Genomic DNA, 22423 nt, shown 5'->3' with positions numbered 1-22423 from the left:
TCCTTTCACACTCTCTAGCTCAAAAGGTCGTTAGGGTTTACTCTCAGTGAAGGTGAGCTGCAAATGAGGCTATAAGTTCCCTTATATAGGCCCCAACCCCGGGAAATTAGGGTTTCTCTGCCCAACACCTACTCGGCGAGTCAGCTCTCTGACTCGTCGAGTCTACTCATTAATTCCATGTGGCCAACCCGACCCTACTCGGTGAGTTGGACTCACAACTTATCGAGTCACTCCATAAATCTCTAAGATAAACAAACATTAATGAATCTGAAAGTACGGATGTTACATAACCTAAATACACAAAACATACTCCTTTTGAGCCAACAACTACGATGATCATACAACACTCATACAAAACTAAGAAAACATGTGTATCACAGCAAAATGTTACTAATATCTTGTAAGACAACATAAAGTATCTATGCAAAACTTTATTTTTTGATCACAAACAAGCTATTTAACATCCTAACGAAACATGTAAAAATGAAGATGTTACTATTGCTCATGCTCCCATCCTCCTAATATCAACCCAGGATCATAGTTTGTGAAGAGTCAGAATTTATTCCCAAGGTTGCTGGAATGCTGTGGCCTAAACCCACATGGTCGCAAACCTAAGAGTTCACCTTCTCTTTCATGCTGCACTGCACCTGTACACAAATAACAGTCATCTTGTCAACAACAACAACAAGAAGCAATCAAATAATCAAGATATAGTCTGGACCTGTGAGTAAAAGCAAGAATGATTCTCCAGGTTGCTTAAGAAATCCAATCGTTTCAGAAACCTTTTCCAAGCACTCCTTGCTCTGTTCATCACAATTCACATCAAACATCACCAAGAAATTAAGATGTGTAAATGACTAAATTGTATGTAGTAATCTGATATAAGTAAAATATTACTAGGTAACGAGGATCTGCAATGATGATGCGCAATGAATGTTTCATTGTTGATGGGAGCTCTAACGGTTGATTGTAGTCATAGAAGGTGAATGCATTTCCGTATTGCTGAAACCGGTTGTCATATTCGAGAAGTTGCACAGGTAGATCATGGTGCAGTTTCTGAAAACCAGATGAAGAGAAGAATGATTAAGATCTTTCGTACAGAAACAATAATTTTGGGAATTTGCTATGCATAATGACTCTAAATCAAACATATTGGAGGTCAAAATCCTCACGAATCAAACATGTTCTTACACTGTTAGACATGGTATGATAAATATAAACACGATATAGGCGTACTATTCGAGTATATTGGTATCAACGTAGCATATTGTAATCTATATTCTATATAAATTAAGAATATTTATTGCTGAGTTATCGTAAAAATAGAGCTTCTATGTCATGCAGACAAGACTGTTTTGCATACTCTTTATCGATTTATGAATTAGCTAATGCATTGTTTTCAACCAAATACTTTGTATGTGGATTTATATTTCGTATCAAATTTTGGTTTAGTTTCATCATCAAAAAGTGACAGATATATCTCATAATAACATTTTAATCGGTTTTTATATTTTATTAAATAAAACTATACTTAAAAATTGTATTTATATATTATCATATATTAAAAATCAAACAAATTGTGATGGTTGTTTCAATCAAAAAAAAATTATAATTAAGAGGGTGTTTAAAAAAATGACATTTCAATAAGTTAGGATTTATAAGTTTTCAAAATTCTTTATAATTTTTTGGGTTGTAAAAGTCAAATACCCTTAAAACATGTATAAGTTAATACAAACACTTTTTAAAAAACAATTTATTGTCGTATTGACTTTTTCCACCAAAAAACTTAATCCAAAACACTTTTTTTTAAAAACTCATGTTATCAACACCATAAATCATAAGTCATTATGCCTAAAAGTCCTTTTGTTTTTCACATGGTTCTAAAAAGTGCGTTATGGCGCGCCTCAAGACGTGCCATGACGCAAGGGGTAGTGTGGCCGTTACGAAAACGTCCAAGACGGGTTTGTTAAGCGTGACGCCCAAATAACGTATCAAGGCGCGGGTTGTTTCGATTTTTTCTTTGATTTTTTTTGTCGGGCCTAAAATAATTGAGTTTATGTTAAGTTTTTTATATTAAATATTAATATAACACTTCTAAAAACTTTTTATATTTGATAAAATTCAATAACTGTATGATTTATCTCTTTAGTGTATATAAAATAGTCACGCTTTGAAAAACGTCATGACTTAACTTTGATATTGCCGCCAAGTCACGTCTTACGTTATTTAGAACTTTGGTTTTTTAACATGAAATTCCAAACACCCTATTAATCTTAAAATATATAAGACTTGAGGTTAAAAATTATTATGCATTGAAAAAAAAGTACATATATTTTAGCCTAATGACAAAAAAAAAATCACCATTGATATTTTGTTTACAATTTAATCATCGAAACGCCCTATTGTTTGCGGTAACCTCAAAAGAGTGATTAAAGCTTTATTCTTTGTTTTCCGCTTTATTTGGTGGTATATATATATATATATATATATATATATATATATATATATATATATATATATATATATAATATCATACTATATTATAAATGAAACATTTTTCCTTTCACCACATTCATTTGAAACTCCCATGACTTTTCAATTTATTTATAATAATAATTATAAGTTGGTTAATAAGGTTAAATAAATATCAAACCTAAAGTGTAATCATATATAAACTAAATTTCAATATTAAAATAACATCTTTACTTCTACTTATAAAGTTATGTTTTTTTTTAACTTTTAACATATTATACTTAATTTATTAGTTTTAATATAGTATTGGATGTAAACCATTATCATTTTAAAGATACAATTTTGGAACAATTTGTATAAAATACTTAAATTATTAATTTAAATATAACATTACAGGGTCAACTTAAATATAAATTTTAGTTTAACTTAAACAACCCAAAAAATATTTTGTAAATACTTAAAAGTGATAAATTATAGTGTCTTTCTAATAATGATTATAAGTTGGTTAATAAAGTTAAATAAATATCAAACCTAAATTGTAATCATAAATAAACTAAATTTCAATTTTAAAATAATAGCTTTACTTCTACTTATAAAGTTATGTCTTTAACTTTTAATATATTATACTTAATTTATTAGATTTAAAATGTTGTTGTATTTAAACCATTATAAGTTTAAAACTACAAATTTTGAACAGTTTGGACAAAATACTTAAATTATTAATTTAAATATAACATTACAATATCAACTTAAATATAAATTTCAGTTCCACTTAAAAAACCAAAGAATATTTTGTAAATAGTTAAAAGTGAGATAAATGCAAAAACTAAATTGTAATCTCAATTTAACTAAAATATTTCCTAAATATATTTTTATAATCGTTAAAAGTTTTCAAATAAGTAGCTTAAAATAACTTACAATAACAATAGTTAAACATAACTCTATATAAATGATTATATTGTTACCTTTAAAATAAAAAAAACAATGTTTGATGTTTTAAAAAATTATAATGATAGAAAACTAAAACATTAAGCAAATAAATTATAAAAAATTAATTAACAATAACAACAACTATTAATAACATTAAACCATATATTATATTTAATTTTATTCATGTGTAACTCATGGGTAGAAGTCATTCAAACTATTGACTAAACTACAATATTAAAATCTCATATTATATTTCTATTTATAAAATTATGACTTTAACTTTTTAACATATTATAGGTAACTTATTAGTTTAAATATGTTGTCGTAAGTGAGCAATTATCATTTTAAAGTCACAACATTGGTATAATTTATGAGTTGATGCAAAATAGTTAAATTATTAATTTCAGTATAATATTAAACAATTAACTTAAATCAAAATTTCAGTTAAACTTGAAAAAAATCGAGAGATTGTTTTATAAATAGTTAAAGATTATAAATTATATTGCTGAACCTAAATTGTAATCCTAAATAAACAAAAAAAACCATAAAACTATTTATTATAATCATTAACAATTTTCAAATAAATAGCTTAAAAATAACTTACAATAAGAATAGTTAAAAGTAATATTATATAAAAACTATAATATTTTCTTTAAAAACAAAAACAATGTTTTTTGTTTTAAATAACTACAATCATAGAAACTAACAATATTCATCAAATAAATTTTAAAAATGTTAAATTTCCGAAACCAAATTAAAATAATTAAGAGTTTCGAAATACGTTATTTTAAATAACTTACAACAACAATAGTTAAAAGTAAAATTATATACAAAAATTATATTGTTGTCTTTAAAAACAAAAACAATGTTTGATGTTTTAAATAATTACAATGATAGAAATTAAAATCTTAAGCATATAAACTTTTTAAAATTAATTAATCATAACAACAACTATAAATATCATTAAATCATATATTATATTTAATTTTATTCATAAGTAACCTGCAGGTAGACGTCATTAAGACACTTAGGATTATAGAATTTTAAAAGATATCTACATTATCATATAATTCAAAACAAACAATGTTTATATAACTTATTATAAGATTTATTATATAAAAGCTAACAACAATGTCATTAATATATTTAAAAAACATATATTTGTAAAAATTGCAAACATATTGTTGTATTCTGTGCAACGCGCGGGTATTCGCCCAGTATATATATATATATATATATATATATATATATATATATATATATATATATATATATATATATATGGTGCGACTCGGGTGAGAACTCAAAAAATGGTGAGGACTGCGAGGACAATTCTCCACCATCCATTTCGTCAAGGGAACAAACGCCAAACCAAATATTTGGGTGTGACGTTTGCGCATGTGACTGTAACATCTTGTTTTGAGGTACTTTCACTTTTGACCCTTATATTGAGATTTATTACATTTTGGTCCTTAAAATGTAAGATTTGTGACTAGGAGGGGATAATATTGCCTCTTTTAGAATTGTGGGGCGGAGCCACGTACGCTGGGCGTACGGGGTGAAGTCCCAAACCCTAATATTTAGGGTTTGGACCCTATTTATTCTTCATTAACCCTTAAACCTGGTTCCTTTCATCAACCTCCATCCTCTCAAAATGTTTTTGCAAACCCTAATCTACATTGTGAGCATTTTTTAAGCTTGTGTGTGTATTTTGTGCCTTAGTAGAAGAAAGAACGAAGCAGATACCATCTTGGAGGAGTGAAGCACCTTAGATCCAGAATCACATCATCATTTGTCATTACTTGGAGGTATAAAGTTCTGAACTTGGTGAAGTTATACTTAGATCTTGTTTTGGGCTTGATTTTATGTTCTTTTGATCCCATAAGCTTGGTATTATGAGTGGGGGTTACTCTAATCCATTTTAGTTGTCCTTCCATAGGTTTTGGAGCCTCTTAAGCCATAAAAATGTAATCATGGACACTAGTTTCTTATCATGCATGGCCTAAGTTGTCTTAAATAATTTAAGAGGTTAAAATCTTTGGTGTTGGGCACTTCATGGCCATGCAAGACCATAATGTTGGAAATTTTTTGGTCAAGGACATCATTTTGGACTTGGATCTGGGAAATGGACTTCAGGGATTAAGGATTAAGCTCTTAATGAGTTAGGTTGGCAGCCAGCTGCGTACGCTGGATGTACAAGGCATACGCTGAACGTACATAGTCATTAGTCAACAGGCACGTGCCTGGTCAACCAACGCGTACGTTGGGCGTACAGCTGAGTACACAGGGCATAATCAACCGGGTTGGATCAGTTGATTTTTTGGAATTTTGACTTTTACCTGATTTTGACCTAGGGGTATTTGGATTGTGTTTGAGAATTGGTCATTTGGATGGATAGGTGACGATTAGAGCTAAGACTCGGAGTTGGGACCTCATTAGCTATTGTTCAGATTGAGAGGTGATTTTCCTCACTGTACTTACGGGTCGAAGGCACCAAGGCCGACCCATTGGATTGATATCCTGGTTTACTGTATGTGTTATGCTGTAGTGAAATGTTAGATCTGTATCCTAGTATATAGGATGTAGTATGCGGTAGTGGTATGTGAATCTGCATGTTTGTCTGATAACCGGTTATATGCTTATATGTTGTTGGATATATGTTATGTTATATGTATATGTCGACATAGTATGGTTGGGTTGAGGTGGTACTGCTTTGTGCGGTAGCCAACAATAAGGTTATAATGGTCTTTTTGAAAAACTTATTCCTAAATTTCATATATGATTCTATACTCTTATAGTTGTTCAAGAGCAAAAGTAATTCTCTCATCTCCTTCAATGACCTCAGAAGAACACCACCACCACCATTGTCGGCGACAACACCACCGCCGGAGGCGGCCCTACTGCAACCACCATCGTCAACGACAAATCCAAAATCGTCAGTTATCGTCCTCTGTCACAGCCTCCGATCACATGTGAAAACACCTACATCTGTCGCTGGAACTTCATATCTGGAACCACCACCTTTAGATCTAGATCTACGGTTACTTCGTCACATCCACTACTACTCCGATGAACTGTCATCGTTGAAGAAGCCAAACAACCACCAACAACACCGACCTCCTTTAGTTCCACTTTCTCTCTCTAAATGGAAAAAATGTCTCGGACTTAGAGAGCAATTACTATCGTCGACGTTAAACCACCGTCAGCACCTCTGATGTCAAATCACCACCTGAACATCTCAGATCAGTGCATTTTGTGTGCTTCGTACTCATGATTCTAGATTTGATCTCTTCAGATTTGGTTTCGTCTTCTTCATGTCTTAGATCTTTGAAATTTGTTTGTTTTTTTCATCTCTAGATCTAGATCTATGCGATCTTCGACAAACGACCACCTCCATTCTTCATGACTTTCCTTGTCACCTTTTGCTCAGATCTGGTTAGATATGAGTGTTTTATGGGTTTCTCTTATTTGCGATGGTGTTCCTAATCTAGATCTATTCATATCTGGTTAGATCTAATTGAATCTGAGTTTTAACAACTGCAATCTCTGGTCTCCAATGTTAGTTTTGTGGATTCGATCTGTCGTCGGTGTTTCCTTGCGAGATCGACAAGCTTTATGTGTTTTTTTGTTCCAAATTTGAAGGATATCACATGTACACTCATTTTATTACTTTTGTTCACATATTTTTAGTATTTTCACTAATTTATGTTCTTCCATAGCTTGTTAAAATGAAGTTCTTTGTTGTAATTTTGAGTAAATTCTTCCTCGATCTTTCTCTGATGTGGCAGTTTACTTCATATCTTCGTTGGTGTGCTTTAAATCTCTATCAGATATGTTAGTTTACTCATAAAGTCATAATTTGTCAAGTTTTAATGTGGAGGTCTTGAAGTTTTAAACTATGAATACATTATTTTTTTTACATATCTGATGTGGATATCTTTTGGATCTTAAATTTCAACTATAACGACTTTTGTGATTAAACTTTAAATGAACAATATTAAGTTGTAAATCGACTGAATTAAGCTGTGAATCGTATATGGATTTTGTGTTAAAATATGATGATATCTAGTAAGCTATGATTTTTGTGTTTTAAACTGTGAATTTACTGCATTAAGTTGTGAATTTCATGTTTAAACAATAAATTGATTATATCAACTTGTGGTATTTTTATATTAAAGACGAGTAAAGGTTTGGTTAAGTTGGGCATGGCATGGGGATGAGGTGAAGCTTAACAAATTCGACGAAGCTAGATCTTCTTCTCAAGACGAGGGATTTTTTGCTGTATCTTTAACCTTTTTTGGGGATTCAAATTGGATTTAGGTTTTGGGTTTGGATTTTATTCAAAGAAGAGAGAAAAGCAACAATGAGAGAGAAAGTGAGTGTGTCGAAACAACAGGATAGAGAGAGGGAGAGAAATTCGCTGACAGATCGTGAAGACAGGCTTTTGTTATCGACTAATGCTCATTTTTATCTTATTTTATTGGGTTTGAAATCCCAATTCATACCTTCAAAAAAAGGGTTATGTGTGGGCCGGACATGTTGATGTGTTTCGGTCATACGGGTACGGCATGGTGATATGGCTCGACAAACACAAGCCTGAGTGCCCGGAATACCGAGCTTTTGTGTTTTGCTCAACATGTTTTTGTCGTTTATCTTTCCTCAGCAAAGACGAGTAATGGTTTGGTTAAGTTGGGAATGACATGGGGATGAGGTGGAGCTTAACAAATTCGACGCCACTCTACTAGCCTTATACATATACCAAGCATGATAAACATGTTTATTATTGTAATTTATCACCTGGAACCGGTAACGATAGGAATTAAAACATAAAATATACATAAAAATCGAGTGACCACATCATATTCCTCATTTAAAATCAAGAAATCATCTTCTGAAGATGAAATCATCATTTAAAGCCAGAACCATGCATCCACTTCCTTGAATTCTTTTGTAGACTCTTTGCTTTGTAAAGGGCTTTGTTCCCATATTGCACATGGTCTACTGCACTTGACACCTATTTACCATCAACATTACAAACAAAACACAAAAGGTCAAAATAGTCTTTTCACCTCCACCCCAAAGTTCTATAGCATTCAAGTTGAAGTTGAACAACAATAATCAACGGTGTGTGACTTTTGATGTGTACTATCTATCATATGTCAATTCATGTTTGTTCAATTGTTTGTTGAAAGGGCAAAATAGTCAATTACATGTGTCTCTATATTGTCTAGCATTTCCCCTTGAGCATCCACCAATACAGCCATATCCATAAATATCTGTGCATCAAAGTCAACATTTGTTTATGTAAGTTTTTAGGTCGGACACAATTCTTAATTAGACTAGAATGATATTCTCTAGAAAAGTTATTGTTATTATCATAATTTTAAGCATGTCAGTTGTTGGGGGGTAGTGAGGTTATTTGTGCTTCGTAGACAGCTGTAGAATGATTGTAAAATCATGGAACAGTTCAACATGTCACTAGTTGTACAATGATTAGAAAATCATGGAGCTTCAAACATTTTATCTTCTTATCAATTGCCTCATATTTAATTAACAATTTAGCTGTATGTATATTTATATATAAAATATAAATCTGCACCTGTTGCAAGTCAAGAAGCTTATTTTCTACTTCTTTTATTGCATCATGGCGTTCTTGGATCTCTGCAAGGGTGTCAAGTACCTACAAAATACAAATAAAACATAATCCATCAAATACACAAAATTTATCATTTATGTTTTTATAATTATTATTTCTAACCTTTCCTCACCCTTGTTCCCGAATTGCTTTCTGAAAAATCTGTTCACTATCTCCTGTCTCTATGAGTTGATCGATTGTCTGTAGAAAGTAAGGGATAAAATGAAGTTATAAAAAATATTGGCTTGAAAATTATATTTATATATAAAAAAAGTGTCACCCCTAAACCCTAAACCCTAATTAGAGTAGAATGATATTCTCTAGAAAAGTTATTGTTATTATCATAATTTTAAGCATGTCGGTTGTTGGGGGTGGTGAGGTCATTTGTGCTTCGTAGACAGCTGTAGAATGATTGTAAAATCATGGAACAGTTCAACATGTCACTAGTTGTACAATGATTAGAAAATCATGGAGCTTCACAACTTTTATCTTCTTATCAATTGCCTCATATTTGATTAACAATTTAGCCGTATGTATATTTATATATAAAATATAATATATAAAATATAAATCTGCACCTGTTTCAAGTCAAGAAGCTTCTTTTCTACTTCTCTTACTGCATCATGGCGTTCTTGGATCTCTGCAAGGGTGTCAAGTACCTACAAAATACAAATAAAACATAATCCATCAAATACACAAAATTTATCATTTATGTTTTTATAATTATAATTATAATTATTATTTCTAACCTGTCCTCGCCCTTGTTCCCGAATTGCTTTCTGAAAAATCTGTTTACTATCTCCTGTCTCTATGAGTTGATCGATTGTCTGTAGAAATTAAGGGATAAAATGAACATGTGCCTATAAAAGTTATAAAAAATATTGGCTTGAAAATTATATATAAAAAAAGTGTCACCACTTCATCTGCCCTGGTTCCCGTTACTGAAAATAGTCATAAAAAATAATAATAAGTTGGATAAATTAACTTAAAACACATTAAGTTTCCAAGTATATGATGTTTAAGTTAAATGTAGAACCTGTATACACACGCCTCTCAACCACCTCAAGATGTTCTTGATGAATACTTTCCCTTAGAGCCTAAAATGTAAAAACATTAAATCATTTGAGTAAAATCATTAACCATATAATGATATAAAAGAATGAAATCTATGGAATATGGATGCAATACCTGAAATTCATACATTTTGTCTTTAAACTTTTTCTTCAAAGAACTGCAAACAAAGATCATTGTAAACCTAAATATGTAATCTTTTTTTATTTATTAAAATTAGGGCGAAGAGTAAGAACTAAGAACTTACAGTGTAGTTGCTGTTCTTGACCAGTCAACTCTAGTTCCCTTTCCACATCTAGGCTTTTGTCTGTTGGCCATGTTCTAGTAAATAACAAAAAGGATGAATTATTGAATTATATATTAACAAAAAGTAAGAATTATCAAATAAATAATAACAAAAAGTTGTTTGTAAAAATTAAACTAACCTCTTTGTCAAGTTCCTCAATTTTTGATTTAATAAACTTGGCAATCTTTCCAACTTCATCCACATCTAGCTCCATACGGTGCTTGATTGTTGTAAAATAACAAACATTTAATTAAAATTTATATCAATAATTGAAAAGATTGATATCTTGTTTACATTAGCAAATGGTATGAACTCATGATTCATATAGAAATAGGAACAACCTTTCACAGCAGCAGCCTTGGTTACAACCTTGGATTCCTCATGAGCATCTTGTAGTTTTTTGAGTAATTTATTCAGCTTTTCATATTGTTTTCGATGGATTGAACCTAGAGAAAATAAGTATACAATAAGTTTTATGATTTATACAAGGAAATTAGACATGTAGAAACAAAAGGATATAAGTATATAACACACCTTCTTGAAAAAATCATCCAACCCTAACTCTGCAGAATTCGAGTTATTTTGTGTTCCCATTTCAAGATCACCATGGCTATAATCTTGACCCCAAGGATTCTCAAATGATTCCTAAAAGACATTATTGGATAAGTATGTTTCAACACTTTAATAGAAAAGGACAGGTGTTATAAGTATAAATTGATATATACTAAATGAAGATTAGGTAATAAAGGTTTGACATCCAAAGTCAACGGATCGCATGTGAAAGAAAATGAAGAAAATAAGCTCAAAGATCCATTTGTAGTTCATATGCCTAATATTACCTAAAAGTATCTAATACAAGTTTGAAAAATAGTTTTTTTTCCTTTTTGTTTAGAATCAGAGGTATAGGTTCAAATTTTCAATCAGACAAATTGATTACAGAGTTGATGTGACTAGAGCGCATAAATGAATTCATAGATTCCAGTTGATTACAAGCTTAAACACCAACATTCGTCACCGATAAATATGAAAATGGAAACAAGATCTAAAAATTAATCTAATACTTGAAGAAGGTACTGAGAATCTCTATAGCTGTGAACAATGCAACTTTTGTCGCTCAAAAATTCGAATTTCCCATCACCAAGAAATAAAAAAGGATAGAATTTTTGAAGAGAAACTTATAGATAAAATATCGTTCATGGTGAGTCGAAGCTTGATCTTTTTCTCAAGACGAGGGTATCTTTAACCCTTATGGTGGATTCAAATTGGGTTTAGGTTTTGGGTTTGGGTTTATTCAAAGAAGAGAGAAAAGCAACAATGAGAGAGAAAGTGTGTGTGTCGAAACAACAGGATAGAGAGAGGGAGAGAAATTCGGTGACAGATCGTGAAGACAAACTTTTGTTATCGGCTAATGCTCGTTTTTATCTTATTTTTTATCTTATTTTATTGGGTTTGAAATCCCAAGTCATACCTTCAAAAAATGGGTTATGTGTGGGCCGGGCATGCTGATGTGTTTCGGTCATACGGGTACGACATGCTGATATGATTCGACAAACACCAGCCAGAGTGCCCGGCATACCGAGCTTTTGTGTTTTGCTAAACATGTTTTTGCCGTTTATCTTTTCTCAACAATGACGAGTAAAGGTTTGGTTAAGTTGGGCATGACATGGGGATGAGGTGAAGCTTAACAAATTCGACGAAGCTAGATCTTCTTCTCAAGACGAGGGATTTTTTTGCTGTATCTTTAACCTTTTTTGGGGATTCAAATTGGGTTTAGGTTTTGGGTTTGGGTTTTATTCAAAGAAGAGAGAAAAGCAACAATGAGAGAGAAAGTGTGTGTGTCGAAACAGCAAGATAGAGAGAGGGAGAGAAATTCGCTGACAGATCGTGAATACAGGCTTTTGTTATCGGCTAATGCTCGTTTTTATCTTATTTTATTGGGTTTGAAATCTCAAGTCATACCTTCAAAAAATGGGTTATGTGTGGGCCAGACATGCTGATGTGTTTCGGTCATACGGGTACGACATGCTGATATGGCTCGACAAACACTAACCTGAGTGCTCGGCATACCGAGCTTTTATGTTTTGCTCAACATGTTTTTGTTGTTTATCTTTCCTCAACAAAGACGAGTAATGGTTTGGTTAAGTTGGGCATGACATGGGGATGAGGTGGAGCTTAACAAATTCGACGCCACTCTACTGGCCTTATACATATATCAAGCATGATAAACATGTCTGTTATTGTAATTTATCATGTTGAACCGGTAACGATAGGAATTAAAACATAAATAATACAAAAAAATCGAGTGACCACATGATATTCCTCATTTAAAATCAAGAAATCATCTTCTGAAGATTAAATCATCATTTAAAGCCAGAACCATGCATCCACAATGATTTAACAAGTGCATATTTAGTCGTGTATTCCTCATTTAAAGCCAGAACCATGCATCCACGAAGCTCTTTCAAGCCAAGAAATTTTGCAATAAGTTTATCTAAGCAATCACCAACACTAGTACCTGCTCTCAATTTACACAAGAATAGGGTAAATATAATAATAATAATATAATAATAATAAGACCTCACACTCAAACTCTCAATGGGTGTATGTAACTAAGCACCATTGCCACTTTTCCATGGCTTTAGCACACCAACAACAACTACTGCAATAATAATGAGTAAAATTAAAATAGCAATGCACATCCACTTCCTTGAATTCTTTTGTGGACTCTTTGCTTTGTAAAGGGCCTTGTTCCCATCTTGCACATGGTCTACTGCACTTGACACCTATTTACCATCAATATTACAAACAAAACACAAAAGGTTAAAATAGTCTTTTCACCTCCACCCCAAAGTTCTATAACATTCAAGTTAAGTTGAACAACAATAATCAACGGTGTGTGACTTTTGATGTGTACTATCTATCATATGTCAAGTCATGTTTGTTCAATTATTTGTTGGAAGGGCAAAATGGTCAATTACCTGTGTCTCTGTATTGTCTAGCATTTCCTCTTGAGCATCCACCAATACAACCATATCCATAAATATCTGTGCATCAAAGTCAACATTTGTTTATGTAAGTTTTTAGGTCGGACACAATTCTTGATTTTGGTGTATAGATTGACACGGTGAGCGCTCGAAGCGGATTCAAAAATGGTAACTCGCAGCCTGAGCCACAAGTGACTGAGAGTGCACCAGAAGTAGCAGCTGCACCCGAGCCAATTACAATGGCAGGAGTACAGGCAATGGTGCGGATGATGTTAGATCAACAGATGGAAGAGACAAGGAGTTTACTTCAACAAAGTAAGGACGAACTTACTGTGCCAGTACGCCAGACACCCACTCTTGAGGCGACCATCTGCGTTGCTAAGTCTGTCGAAGAAATTATCAACGATAAGACCGCCATCGAGGTTGAAATCAGAAAGAAGAGGAAATTTGAGGGGTCTTCAAGGCCCAACAAGAGCAACATGTTCTCAATGTATGGAAAAAGAGGAGGTAAAGAAAAATGGTGCGAGAAGTGAAAAAACAAACACTCTGGAAAATATGGCAGGAAGGTGACTTGTTTCAAGTGTGGAGAGACTGGGCATTACGCTGATGAGTGTACGTTTACCAAGAAGGTGTGTTACGGATGTAGGGGAGAAGGACATATTTCTAGGGACTGCCCGAAGAAAAATGAACCAGCAAGGCCAAGCGCACCGCCAACGCTAAGGGCATTTCAGAACTTCCTTGACAAAGAAGGTGACAACGCAAGGATTCACGAGTAAGGATTTCATAACCGAAGATCAAGATATGAAGCAGCCGTAGTAGCATGTGGTGTAGCCTATTAGAGGCATAGTAGGGGTTGAACCTTAACATCTATGTAATCATCTCAACAAATAATACAAAACCTTGTTTTTGTTTTCTGATGTGTTAAATGATTATGTGAAATTCTTGAATGGTGACTTGGAAAACTGCGAGACAATACTTAGGACGAGTATGAGTAGGTGTGAATGGTAGTAGAGGCCTATACTACCGGAAGCACATGACTCACACTTGGATCAAGGAAGGTCATAAGGTTACCAAGAAGCTAGTAATCGTTTCCGTTTTGTTCATATCTGTCATTACCATCGTTTCGGTAATGACTAAGAAGATGATTGTTAATCCGACCCTAGTGGTCATATCAAATCGAGTCCGACTAAGATGAGTATGTTACGTGGTTCAAAGAACCAAGATCGATGTAACATCTGACTTAAGCTAGAAGATTGAAGTATCATAATCGTTGTTAAAGTAAGAAGCTTGTAGCTAGAAGTACTACATGCTAGAATGTGATATTATCACATTGGAACACGAAGGAAGGTATATTATGTTCAGAAACTTGACTCTAGAAGACCTGAGTCTAGGCAGTGCATCATATGACGAGAGGTCATTAGAACATGACCCATCAGCCTATTATGGTAATCGAAAGAAAGAACTTATCTTAAGCTTGTTAAGGAGAAAGAGGATTCTCCAATAAGGATTGAGGTTATGACTTGAAGGTCACGATTTAAAGTCCAACATGGGATAGAGAGCGGGAGCAAGAGCGAGCACCGCCTGCAGACAAGAATTCCAAAATTTAGATACTTATATGAAGTAACATAATAGTTACGACTATTACCTAGGATGAAGAAATAACGTATGGAGTTAGTATACAAGCCATGTCTTGTTGGTGTTTCTGAGAACGGAGTTGAAAACTTCATAGTCTGTAGCGATGCATCTGGAGTTGGGTTGGTTTGTGTTCTAACCCAAAGGGAAAAAGTGATAGGATATGCATCAAGACAACTGAAATACCACGAAAAGAACTACCCCACTCACGATCTGGAGTTGTCAGCAGTAGTATTCGCTCTAAAGATATGGAGACATTATCTTTGTGGCATAAAGTGCAAACTTTCTACTGATCATGAGAGTCTCCAGTATCTCTTTAATCAGAAGGAATTAAACACGAGACAACGACGCTGGCTAGAGTTACTCAAGGATTATGACTATGAGATACTTTACCACCCCGGTAAAGCAAATGTTGTAGCTGATGCTCTAAGTCGAAAAGAAAGAAAAAGGCTAAGAGCGTTAAGAATATAAGTTATCTCAACGATTGTGGAAAACATTAAGAAAGCTCAAGAAGAAGCTTCAGAGAAGAACGGCCGAAAAGAAGAGCGTTTAGGAAAAACGTTAGTGTTCGGTACAAACGTTCAAGTATTGAGGGTATTCCATGGTAGTATTTGGGTACCTAAGATGGGAGGAGTAAGAGATCTTCTGATGGAAGAAGCTCACAAGACCATGTACTCGATACATCACGACAACACTAAGATGTATAGGGATCTAAAACCCTACTACTGGTGACCGACGATGAAGCTCGATGTTGCAAAGTATGTGCCCGAGTATGCAACATGTGCGAGAGTTAAGGCACAACATCAGAAACCGTATGGGAGTTTAGAACCTTTACCTGTACCCATGGGTAAATGGGAAGACATCACCATGGATTTTGTGACTAAACTGCCCAGGACAAAGAACGGACACAACATGATTGGGGTAGTCATTGATCGGTTCACTAAGAGTGCACACTTCATAGCAGCCAATGAGAGATGGTCTATGGATAAGCTTGCAAATGCTTACATGAAGGAGGTAGTAAGACTTCACGGTGTTCCCTTAACGATTGTCTCAGATCGTGATAGTCGTTTCACGTCAAGGTTTTGGAGAAGTCTACAAGAGGAATTGGGTACAAAATTGTGTTTAAGTACAACTTACCATCCGCAGACCGATGATCAAAGCGAAAGAACGATTCAAACACTTGAAGATATGCTAAGAGAATGTACCTTAGAGTTCCAAGGTAATTGGGATGGACATTTACCTCTAGTACAATTTTCCTACAACAATAGTTACCATTCGAGCATCAAGATGACACCTTATCAAGCCTTGTATAGACAGAAGTGTTGTACACCGTCTTGTTGGCTTGATGCTAGAGAAAAGCAGTTTATGGGTCACGAGATAGTCCATCAGACTGCTGAAAAAGTTGAAGATAATTAGGGAAAGGATGTTAGCAGCTCAGGATCGTCAAAAGAGCTATGCTGACAAGAAGAGACGACCGGTGACATTCGAAGTTGGGGATTCAGTTTTGCTTAAAGTCTCACCATGGAAGGGACTTATAAGATTCAGAAAAAGGGGAAAGTTGAGTCCAAGGTTTATTGGACCGTTCAAAGTTCTTCAGAGGATTGGGAACAAATCTTACAAGCTAGAACTACCAGAAGAACTAGATGGTATTCATAACACATTCCATGTGTGTTATTTGAGGAAGTTCACAGGAGAAGTTCCCGACATAATTCCAATTTCTGAGTTAAGGATGGATGAAAATAAGAGGCTAATAGAAGAGCCAGAGGCGATTGTTGACCGTAAGACTAAGAAGTTGCGACGCAAGATGGTCGAATTAGTGCTTGTGCGATGGAAACATTCGAATGGGCCAAATCTCATCTGGGAAACGGAGAGCGACATGATGAGTCGCTATCCGCACTTGTCTGCTGATGCATGATTCCGAGGATGGAATCATCCTAAGGGGGAGAGAATTATAATGCCCGTGTTTCTAGGCTAAACATTAAAGATGATGTAATAGTCTAGGTCAACCATTGTAACCTATTTTAAAGTAATAAAGATGAATTAATTAAGTACTATGTGAATTTATGTGCTTTATACTTAATTATGATGATATAATAAATTTAGAATGAAAATAAGCGTCAATGATAAAGTGTGAGATAAACCCGATAACGATGAAAGAAGTTGTAGTGGTCGTGACAAGGATTCTGGATATATAAAGAACGCCAAAATCCGAGTTATAATAAAGAAGTTATGGCCTGTCGAAGTTTCATGACAGAACCGACACGACACTCTGAGACGTAAATAGTGAATTTACGATAGAAGACTTTATAGCCTTAGTGATCTAAACGAAAGTCGTAGTGTTCATTAAACTAAGAGCGTGCATAAAAAGAACGCTCAAAACTGACTTCGTATGAGGAAGTTATGATTTTTCTAAGTTTCGGATCAACAGTACACAGCCCGGAGTTCGAATGTTAGATCGATCCATTTTTGGCCGACACAACCTAAATGAGAATCGAAGGTCTTGTTAATAGTAGTTCAACGGTAAAAAGACAGACGAAAACGGACGTTGGATGAAAAAGTTATGAATTTTTTTAACGGACTTTCCTAGCCCGGCCTGTTAAAAATATAACTTTAAAAATAAAGTCAAAATTAGCCGACGGAGTCTAAACAAAAGTTGTAGAGTACGTCTCTACCTACGCGTGGATATAAGAAACGTCGAAAACGGAGCTCGTATGCGAAAGTTATGAATTTTAGAAGTCGGAGGTGTAAATTGCGAAGCTGGATGCGAGGCTACGCCCCGCGTAGAGGGAAGGAACGTGCAACGTATGCGAAGACTAGGCTCGGTTCGGCCACATTACCCCATCCGATGAATGAGACGTATTGTACGAACCTCGCACCTACGCGTTGCGTACGAGGGTACACCCTGTGTACCGAGGAACACCCAACGTACCTCGCAGGAACGCCCCGCGTATCCCAGGACCTCCGGTTATAAATAGAGACCGAAGCCAGCCTTCATTTTCACACTTTTTGCCAACACATTCTCTCTCTACTCTCTTTCTAGACTATCCCCCCCTAAAGCCTAGGGTACCCTCCTAGCACTAGAAGAAAGCCCCGGAGAGCCCGGAGTCTCCGAGAAAAAGAGTTCTTCGGTTTGAAACTCTGCCCGCGCAGAGCCTGGTTTTCAAGCAAACTTGCCGGTTTCATCAAAGAAGATCATTTTAAGAAGCGAAGTGCTGTCCAAATCACCTCCTTATCAGGTGAGTGCATGGTCACTTTCATATTACACATAGATATGAAGTATTTTATATAAATTACGTGCTATGTGTGTGTGTGTATATATATATATATATATATATATATATATATATATATATATATATATATATTACCTGTTTACCTGAGATGTATGCTGGATGAAGATCTATACTTCTTTCTTTTCAGATCAGAACTTTATCTTTCAGATCTAAACCTTTTTCTCTTGGATCTGAAACTTTTCCCTTCAGATCTAAACTTTCTCACTTCAGATCTAAACTTTTTAGATCTAAACTGTATATATATATATATATATATATATATATATATATATATATATGTATGTATGTATGTATATTGTACTTGAGAACTGTGCTGGATGAAAGATCTAAACTTCTTTCTTTTCAGATCTGAACTTTTTCTTCAGATCTAGACTGTATAAGTATTTTATGCTTTGAAAGTTATGCTGGATAAAAGATTTAAACTTTGTTTTTCAGATCTAGACCTTTTTCTTCGGATCTGAACCGTATATGTATTTTCTTTACAGATCTAAACTTTTTCTTCAGATCTGAAACGTATATGAATTTTCTTTATGGATCTAATCTTTTTCTTCAGATCTGAACTATATATGTACTTTATATCTACGAATATGTTGGGTAGATGAAATAAGTCTATGTGTGATGAAAAATGAGTTGGAGGATGAGATGAAAAAGTGATATAGATTATGAGATGAGGGTGAGGGGTGAAAAATAAGAGAAACATTTACCCAAACGATGGCCCCGTCATCTAGCAGAGTATGGATGACAACCATGGACTATTCTAGACGGTCCGTGGAACACTAGCAGGCTCACTACCTGTAGGTGTTGTGAACGATATGTACACTCGATGTACTCTAAAAACCCATTGACATGTATTGCAGGTGGACTCCCGCAAATAATATTGTCGATAAATGAGAGCTGTGGACTTAGCACCCGTTGGATGAACCCTGACAATTATCGATTTAGTGCCTGTTGTATAAACCCTGGCGACGATGGACTTCGTGCCTATTCCTTAGAAAAATCCTTAGGAATGAGTGCTAGATGATTCTTAGGGTAGATCCTTAAGAAATAAAGAAGATAACGGGGATGGGTAATTGGGTTAATTGCTTGATGATGAAAACATAATAACTTTATTATTGTGGGTTGAAAACCCTGTGTACTCACCAGGTTTCCCAACCTGACCCACTCAGTTTATTTGTATCACAGGTGTCAATATAAAGTTGCACTACACCGAGAGATTAAAGAGATGTAGAGCACTAGTGTAATGAATGTAAGTTCTGTTTATGCTTATGTTTCTGTATTGACGTTGACATCCCAAAGTTTTAAAATGAATAAAATACATTTCCTCGGAAATGCTTTGAAAGTATATTTATCATGTTTTCCTGGGAACAAATTCCGCAACACTTTTTCTTTTGAAAGATTACTCTGACTTTATTATAAAAGCATAAACGAAATCGGTCTTTTCTGGCCGCGAAAAATGGGGATGTCACATGTTGCAAGTCAAGAAGCTTCTTTTCTACTTCTCTTACTGCATCATGGCGTTCTTGGATCTCTGCAAGGGTGTCAAGTACCTACAAAATACAAATAAAACATAATCCATCAAATACATAAAAAATTTATCATTTATGTTTTTTATAATTATAATTATAATTAATATTTCTAACCTGTCCTCGCCCTTGTTCCCGAACTGCTTTCTGAAAAATCTGTTCACTATCTCCTATCTCTATGAGTTGATCGATTGTCTGTAGAAAGTAAGGAATAAAATGAACATGTGCCTATAAAAGTTATAAAAAATATTGGATTGAAAATTATATATAAAAAAAGTGTCACCTCTTCATCTGCCCTGGTTCCCGTTACTGAAAATAGTCATAAAAAAATAATAAGTTGGATAAATTAACTTAAAACACATTAAGTTTCCATGTATATAATGTTTAAGTTAAATGTAGAACCTATATACACATGCCTCTTAACCACCTCACAATGTTCTTGATGAATACTTTCCCTTAGAGCCAAAAATGTAAAAACATTAAATCATTTGAGTAAAACCATTAACCATATAATGATATAAAAGAATGAAATCCATGGAATATGGATGCAATACTTGAAATTCAGACATTTTGTCTTTAAACTTTTTCTTCAAAGAACTGCAAACAAAGATCATTGTAAACCTAAATATGTAATCTTTTTTTTATTTATTAAAATTAGGGTGGAGAGTAAGAACTAAGAACTTATAGCGTAGTTGCTATTCTTGACCGGTCAACTCCAGTTCCCTTTCCACATCCAGGCTTTTGTCTGTTGGCCAAGTTCTAGTAAATAACAAAAAGGATGAATTATTGAATTATATATTAACAAAAAGTAAGAATTATCAAATAAATAATAACAAAAAGTTGTTTGTAAAAATTAAACTAACCTCTTTGTCAAGTTCCTCAATTTTTGATTTAATAAACCTGGCAATCTTTCCAACTTCATCCACATCTTTCTCCATACGTTGCTTGATTGCTGTAAAATAACAAACATTTAATTAAAATTTATATCAATAATTGAAAAGATTGATATCTTGTTTACATTAGCAAATGGCTATGAACTCATGATTCATATAGAAATAGGAACAACCTTTCACAACAGCAGCCTTGGTTACAACCTTGGATTCCTCATGAGCATCTTGTAGTTTTTTGAGCAATTTATTCAGCTTTTCATATTGTTTTCGATGGATTGAACCTAGAAAAAAGAAGTATACAATAAGTTTTATGATTTACACAAGGAAATTAGACATGTAGAAATAAAAGGATATAAGTATATAACACACCTTCTTGAAAAAATCATCCAACCCTAACTCTGCAGAATTCGAGTTATTTTGTGTTCCCATTTGAAGATCACCATGGCTATAATCTTGACCCCGAGGATTCTCAAATGATTCCTAAAAGACATTATTGGATAAGTATGTTTCAACACTTTAATAGAAAAGGACAGGTGTTATAATCCCACCATTGCTTAAATCTTGTAGGCAATCCTGCCTGTTGAGACCAGAAATTAATTCAGTACCAAAGAGAACACTGAATCAAACTTAGATTTAAGTAAAAAATGATTCCGCTTATGCTTGGTTTCATATATAAGATCAGAATTTTACATATCCCCTTACTATATAGTTAGAGAACTTTACATCAATTAACGAGAAATCATAAGAACAAACAACAATCACACAATCAGATGAAGATAAAATTTTCTCGCCAACCAGATTAAACCTACTAATCAGTTTAACGAACAGACGAGAAACTAGAAAATTGGCAACTTCATTTCCCTACACATTATCTTCGCGTTTGAAACTTGTCTTGTGAACACTTCAAAAACCTACTAGAAGTTCCTAATTTTGAAATTAGCATCCGATTAATAATAAACCAGTTCGCAACAACTAATTGCCCTTGCAATTCCTGCTGGAGAAGAACGATTCACGAACACATACAAGCCAATAGAGTAAAATCTAAAATCCCATTTACGAATTCAAGTAGTTCAATTCATACGACTAGGGATGTTCGTTTGGATGGATCGGTTTGATCCGATCCAATCAAGTGAATCCAAATTGATTTGGGTTTTCAAAACATGGATCCGAATAGTCCAATCTAAATTCAAATCCGATCCGATCCGATCCAATTACAATTCAGTTGGATTGGTTTTTTATAATTCGGTTTTCAAAAAACGAAACATTTTAAAACGATATATAATTATAATATTACCCAACTTTACACAAGAACCAAAAACAAACTATTTAGTTGTGTTTTGAAATTTATAAACAACTACTAAGAAGATATATTATAGTTAAATATTTTATAGATAGAAAACTTTTGAGAGAAAATGCATATTAATGTTTTTTTTATCGGGTGAAACGTTTTGAACCTATTTGAAAAAATAAATTACCAAACTAATAAATAACTATGGATATATATTATAAATAGATAAATAATAAATGTTTATTCGGTTTTTTTAGACTATTCGGTTCTTATTTTATAAACCAAAACCAATCCGAAATCCAAAATAATAATTCGGTTTTGTTAAAAAAACCAATCAAAAAATCCGAATATCCGAACCAAATAGTCCAATCCAAATTGTCCAATTGGATAATTCGGTTTTATCCGAATATACGACGATT

The 22423-nt window shown here is 33.8% G+C and overlaps 2 protein-coding genes across 2 annotated transcripts; both read right to left on the bottom strand.

The window, feature by feature from the left end:
* Nucleotides 1-4279: 4279 nt before the first annotated feature.
* LOC145137077 (syntaxin-132-like) lies at nucleotides 4280-11032 on the bottom strand. Its single transcript, XM_079071224.1, has 12 exons — nucleotides 10925-11032; nucleotides 10736-10840; nucleotides 10534-10622; nucleotides 10356-10429; nucleotides 10226-10268; nucleotides 10074-10134; nucleotides 9953-9978; nucleotides 9787-9864; nucleotides 9616-9696; nucleotides 8613-8678; nucleotides 8326-8416; nucleotides 4280-4323 (listed from the first exon to the last, which is right to left on the bottom strand). Exons 1-12 carry the CDS (start codon nucleotides 10986-10988, stop codon nucleotides 4280-4282), a joined length of 822 nt encoding a protein of 273 aa, XP_078927350.1. The 5' UTR covers nucleotides 10989-11032.
* Nucleotides 11033-12951: 1919 nt separating this feature from the next.
* LOC145139445 (syntaxin-132-like) lies at nucleotides 12952-21145 on the bottom strand. The gene is made up of 11 exons (XM_079073264.1): nucleotides 21082-21145; nucleotides 20893-20997; nucleotides 20690-20778; nucleotides 20512-20585; nucleotides 20379-20423; nucleotides 20229-20287; nucleotides 20110-20135; nucleotides 19944-20021; nucleotides 19770-19850; nucleotides 13373-13438; nucleotides 12952-13177 (listed from the first exon to the last, which is right to left on the bottom strand). Exons 1-11 carry the CDS (start codon nucleotides 21143-21145, stop codon nucleotides 13004-13006), a joined length of 861 nt encoding a protein of 286 aa, XP_078929390.1. The 3' UTR covers nucleotides 12952-13003.
* Between the last annotated feature and the right edge of the window lie 1278 nt (nucleotides 21146-22423).

This window comes from Lactuca virosa, chromosome 9, assembly GCF_052849685.1.
Source record: "Lactuca virosa cultivar CGN04683 chromosome 9, Lactuca_virosa_CGN04683_v6, whole genome shotgun sequence".
Classification (NCBI taxonomy): domain Eukaryota; kingdom Viridiplantae; phylum Streptophyta; class Magnoliopsida; order Asterales; family Asteraceae; genus Lactuca; species Lactuca virosa.
This window is presented reverse-complemented; position numbering and strand designations above follow the sequence as displayed.

Excerpts from the sequence above, each read along its gene's own strand:
- LOC145137077 (XM_079071224.1), bottom strand. The coding sequence starts at position 10,988 with ATGGGAACACAAAATAACTCGAATTCTGCAGAGTTAGGGTTGGATGAT. Across the intron at positions 10,135-10,225 it reads ACAAAATGTATGAATTTCAG|GCTCTAAGGGAAAGTATTCA; the intron begins GTATTGCATCCA and ends TTTACATTTTAG. Across the intron at positions 9,979-10,073 it reads TGAGAGGCGTGTGTATACAG|TAACGGGAACCAGGGCAGAT; the intron begins GTTCTACATTTA and ends GACTATTTTCAG.
- LOC145139445 (XM_079073264.1), bottom strand. The coding sequence starts at position 21,145 with ATGGGAACACAAAATAACTCGAATTCTGCAGAGTTAGGGTTGGATGAT. Across the intron at positions 20,998-21,081 it reads TGATTTTTTCAAGAAGGTGT|GTTCAATCCATCGAAAACAA; the intron begins GTTATATACTTA and ends TCTTTTTTCTAG. Across the intron at positions 20,586-20,689 it reads TTGAGGAACTTGACAAAGAG|AACTTGGCCAACAGACAAAA; the intron begins GTTAGTTTAATT and ends GTTATTTACTAG.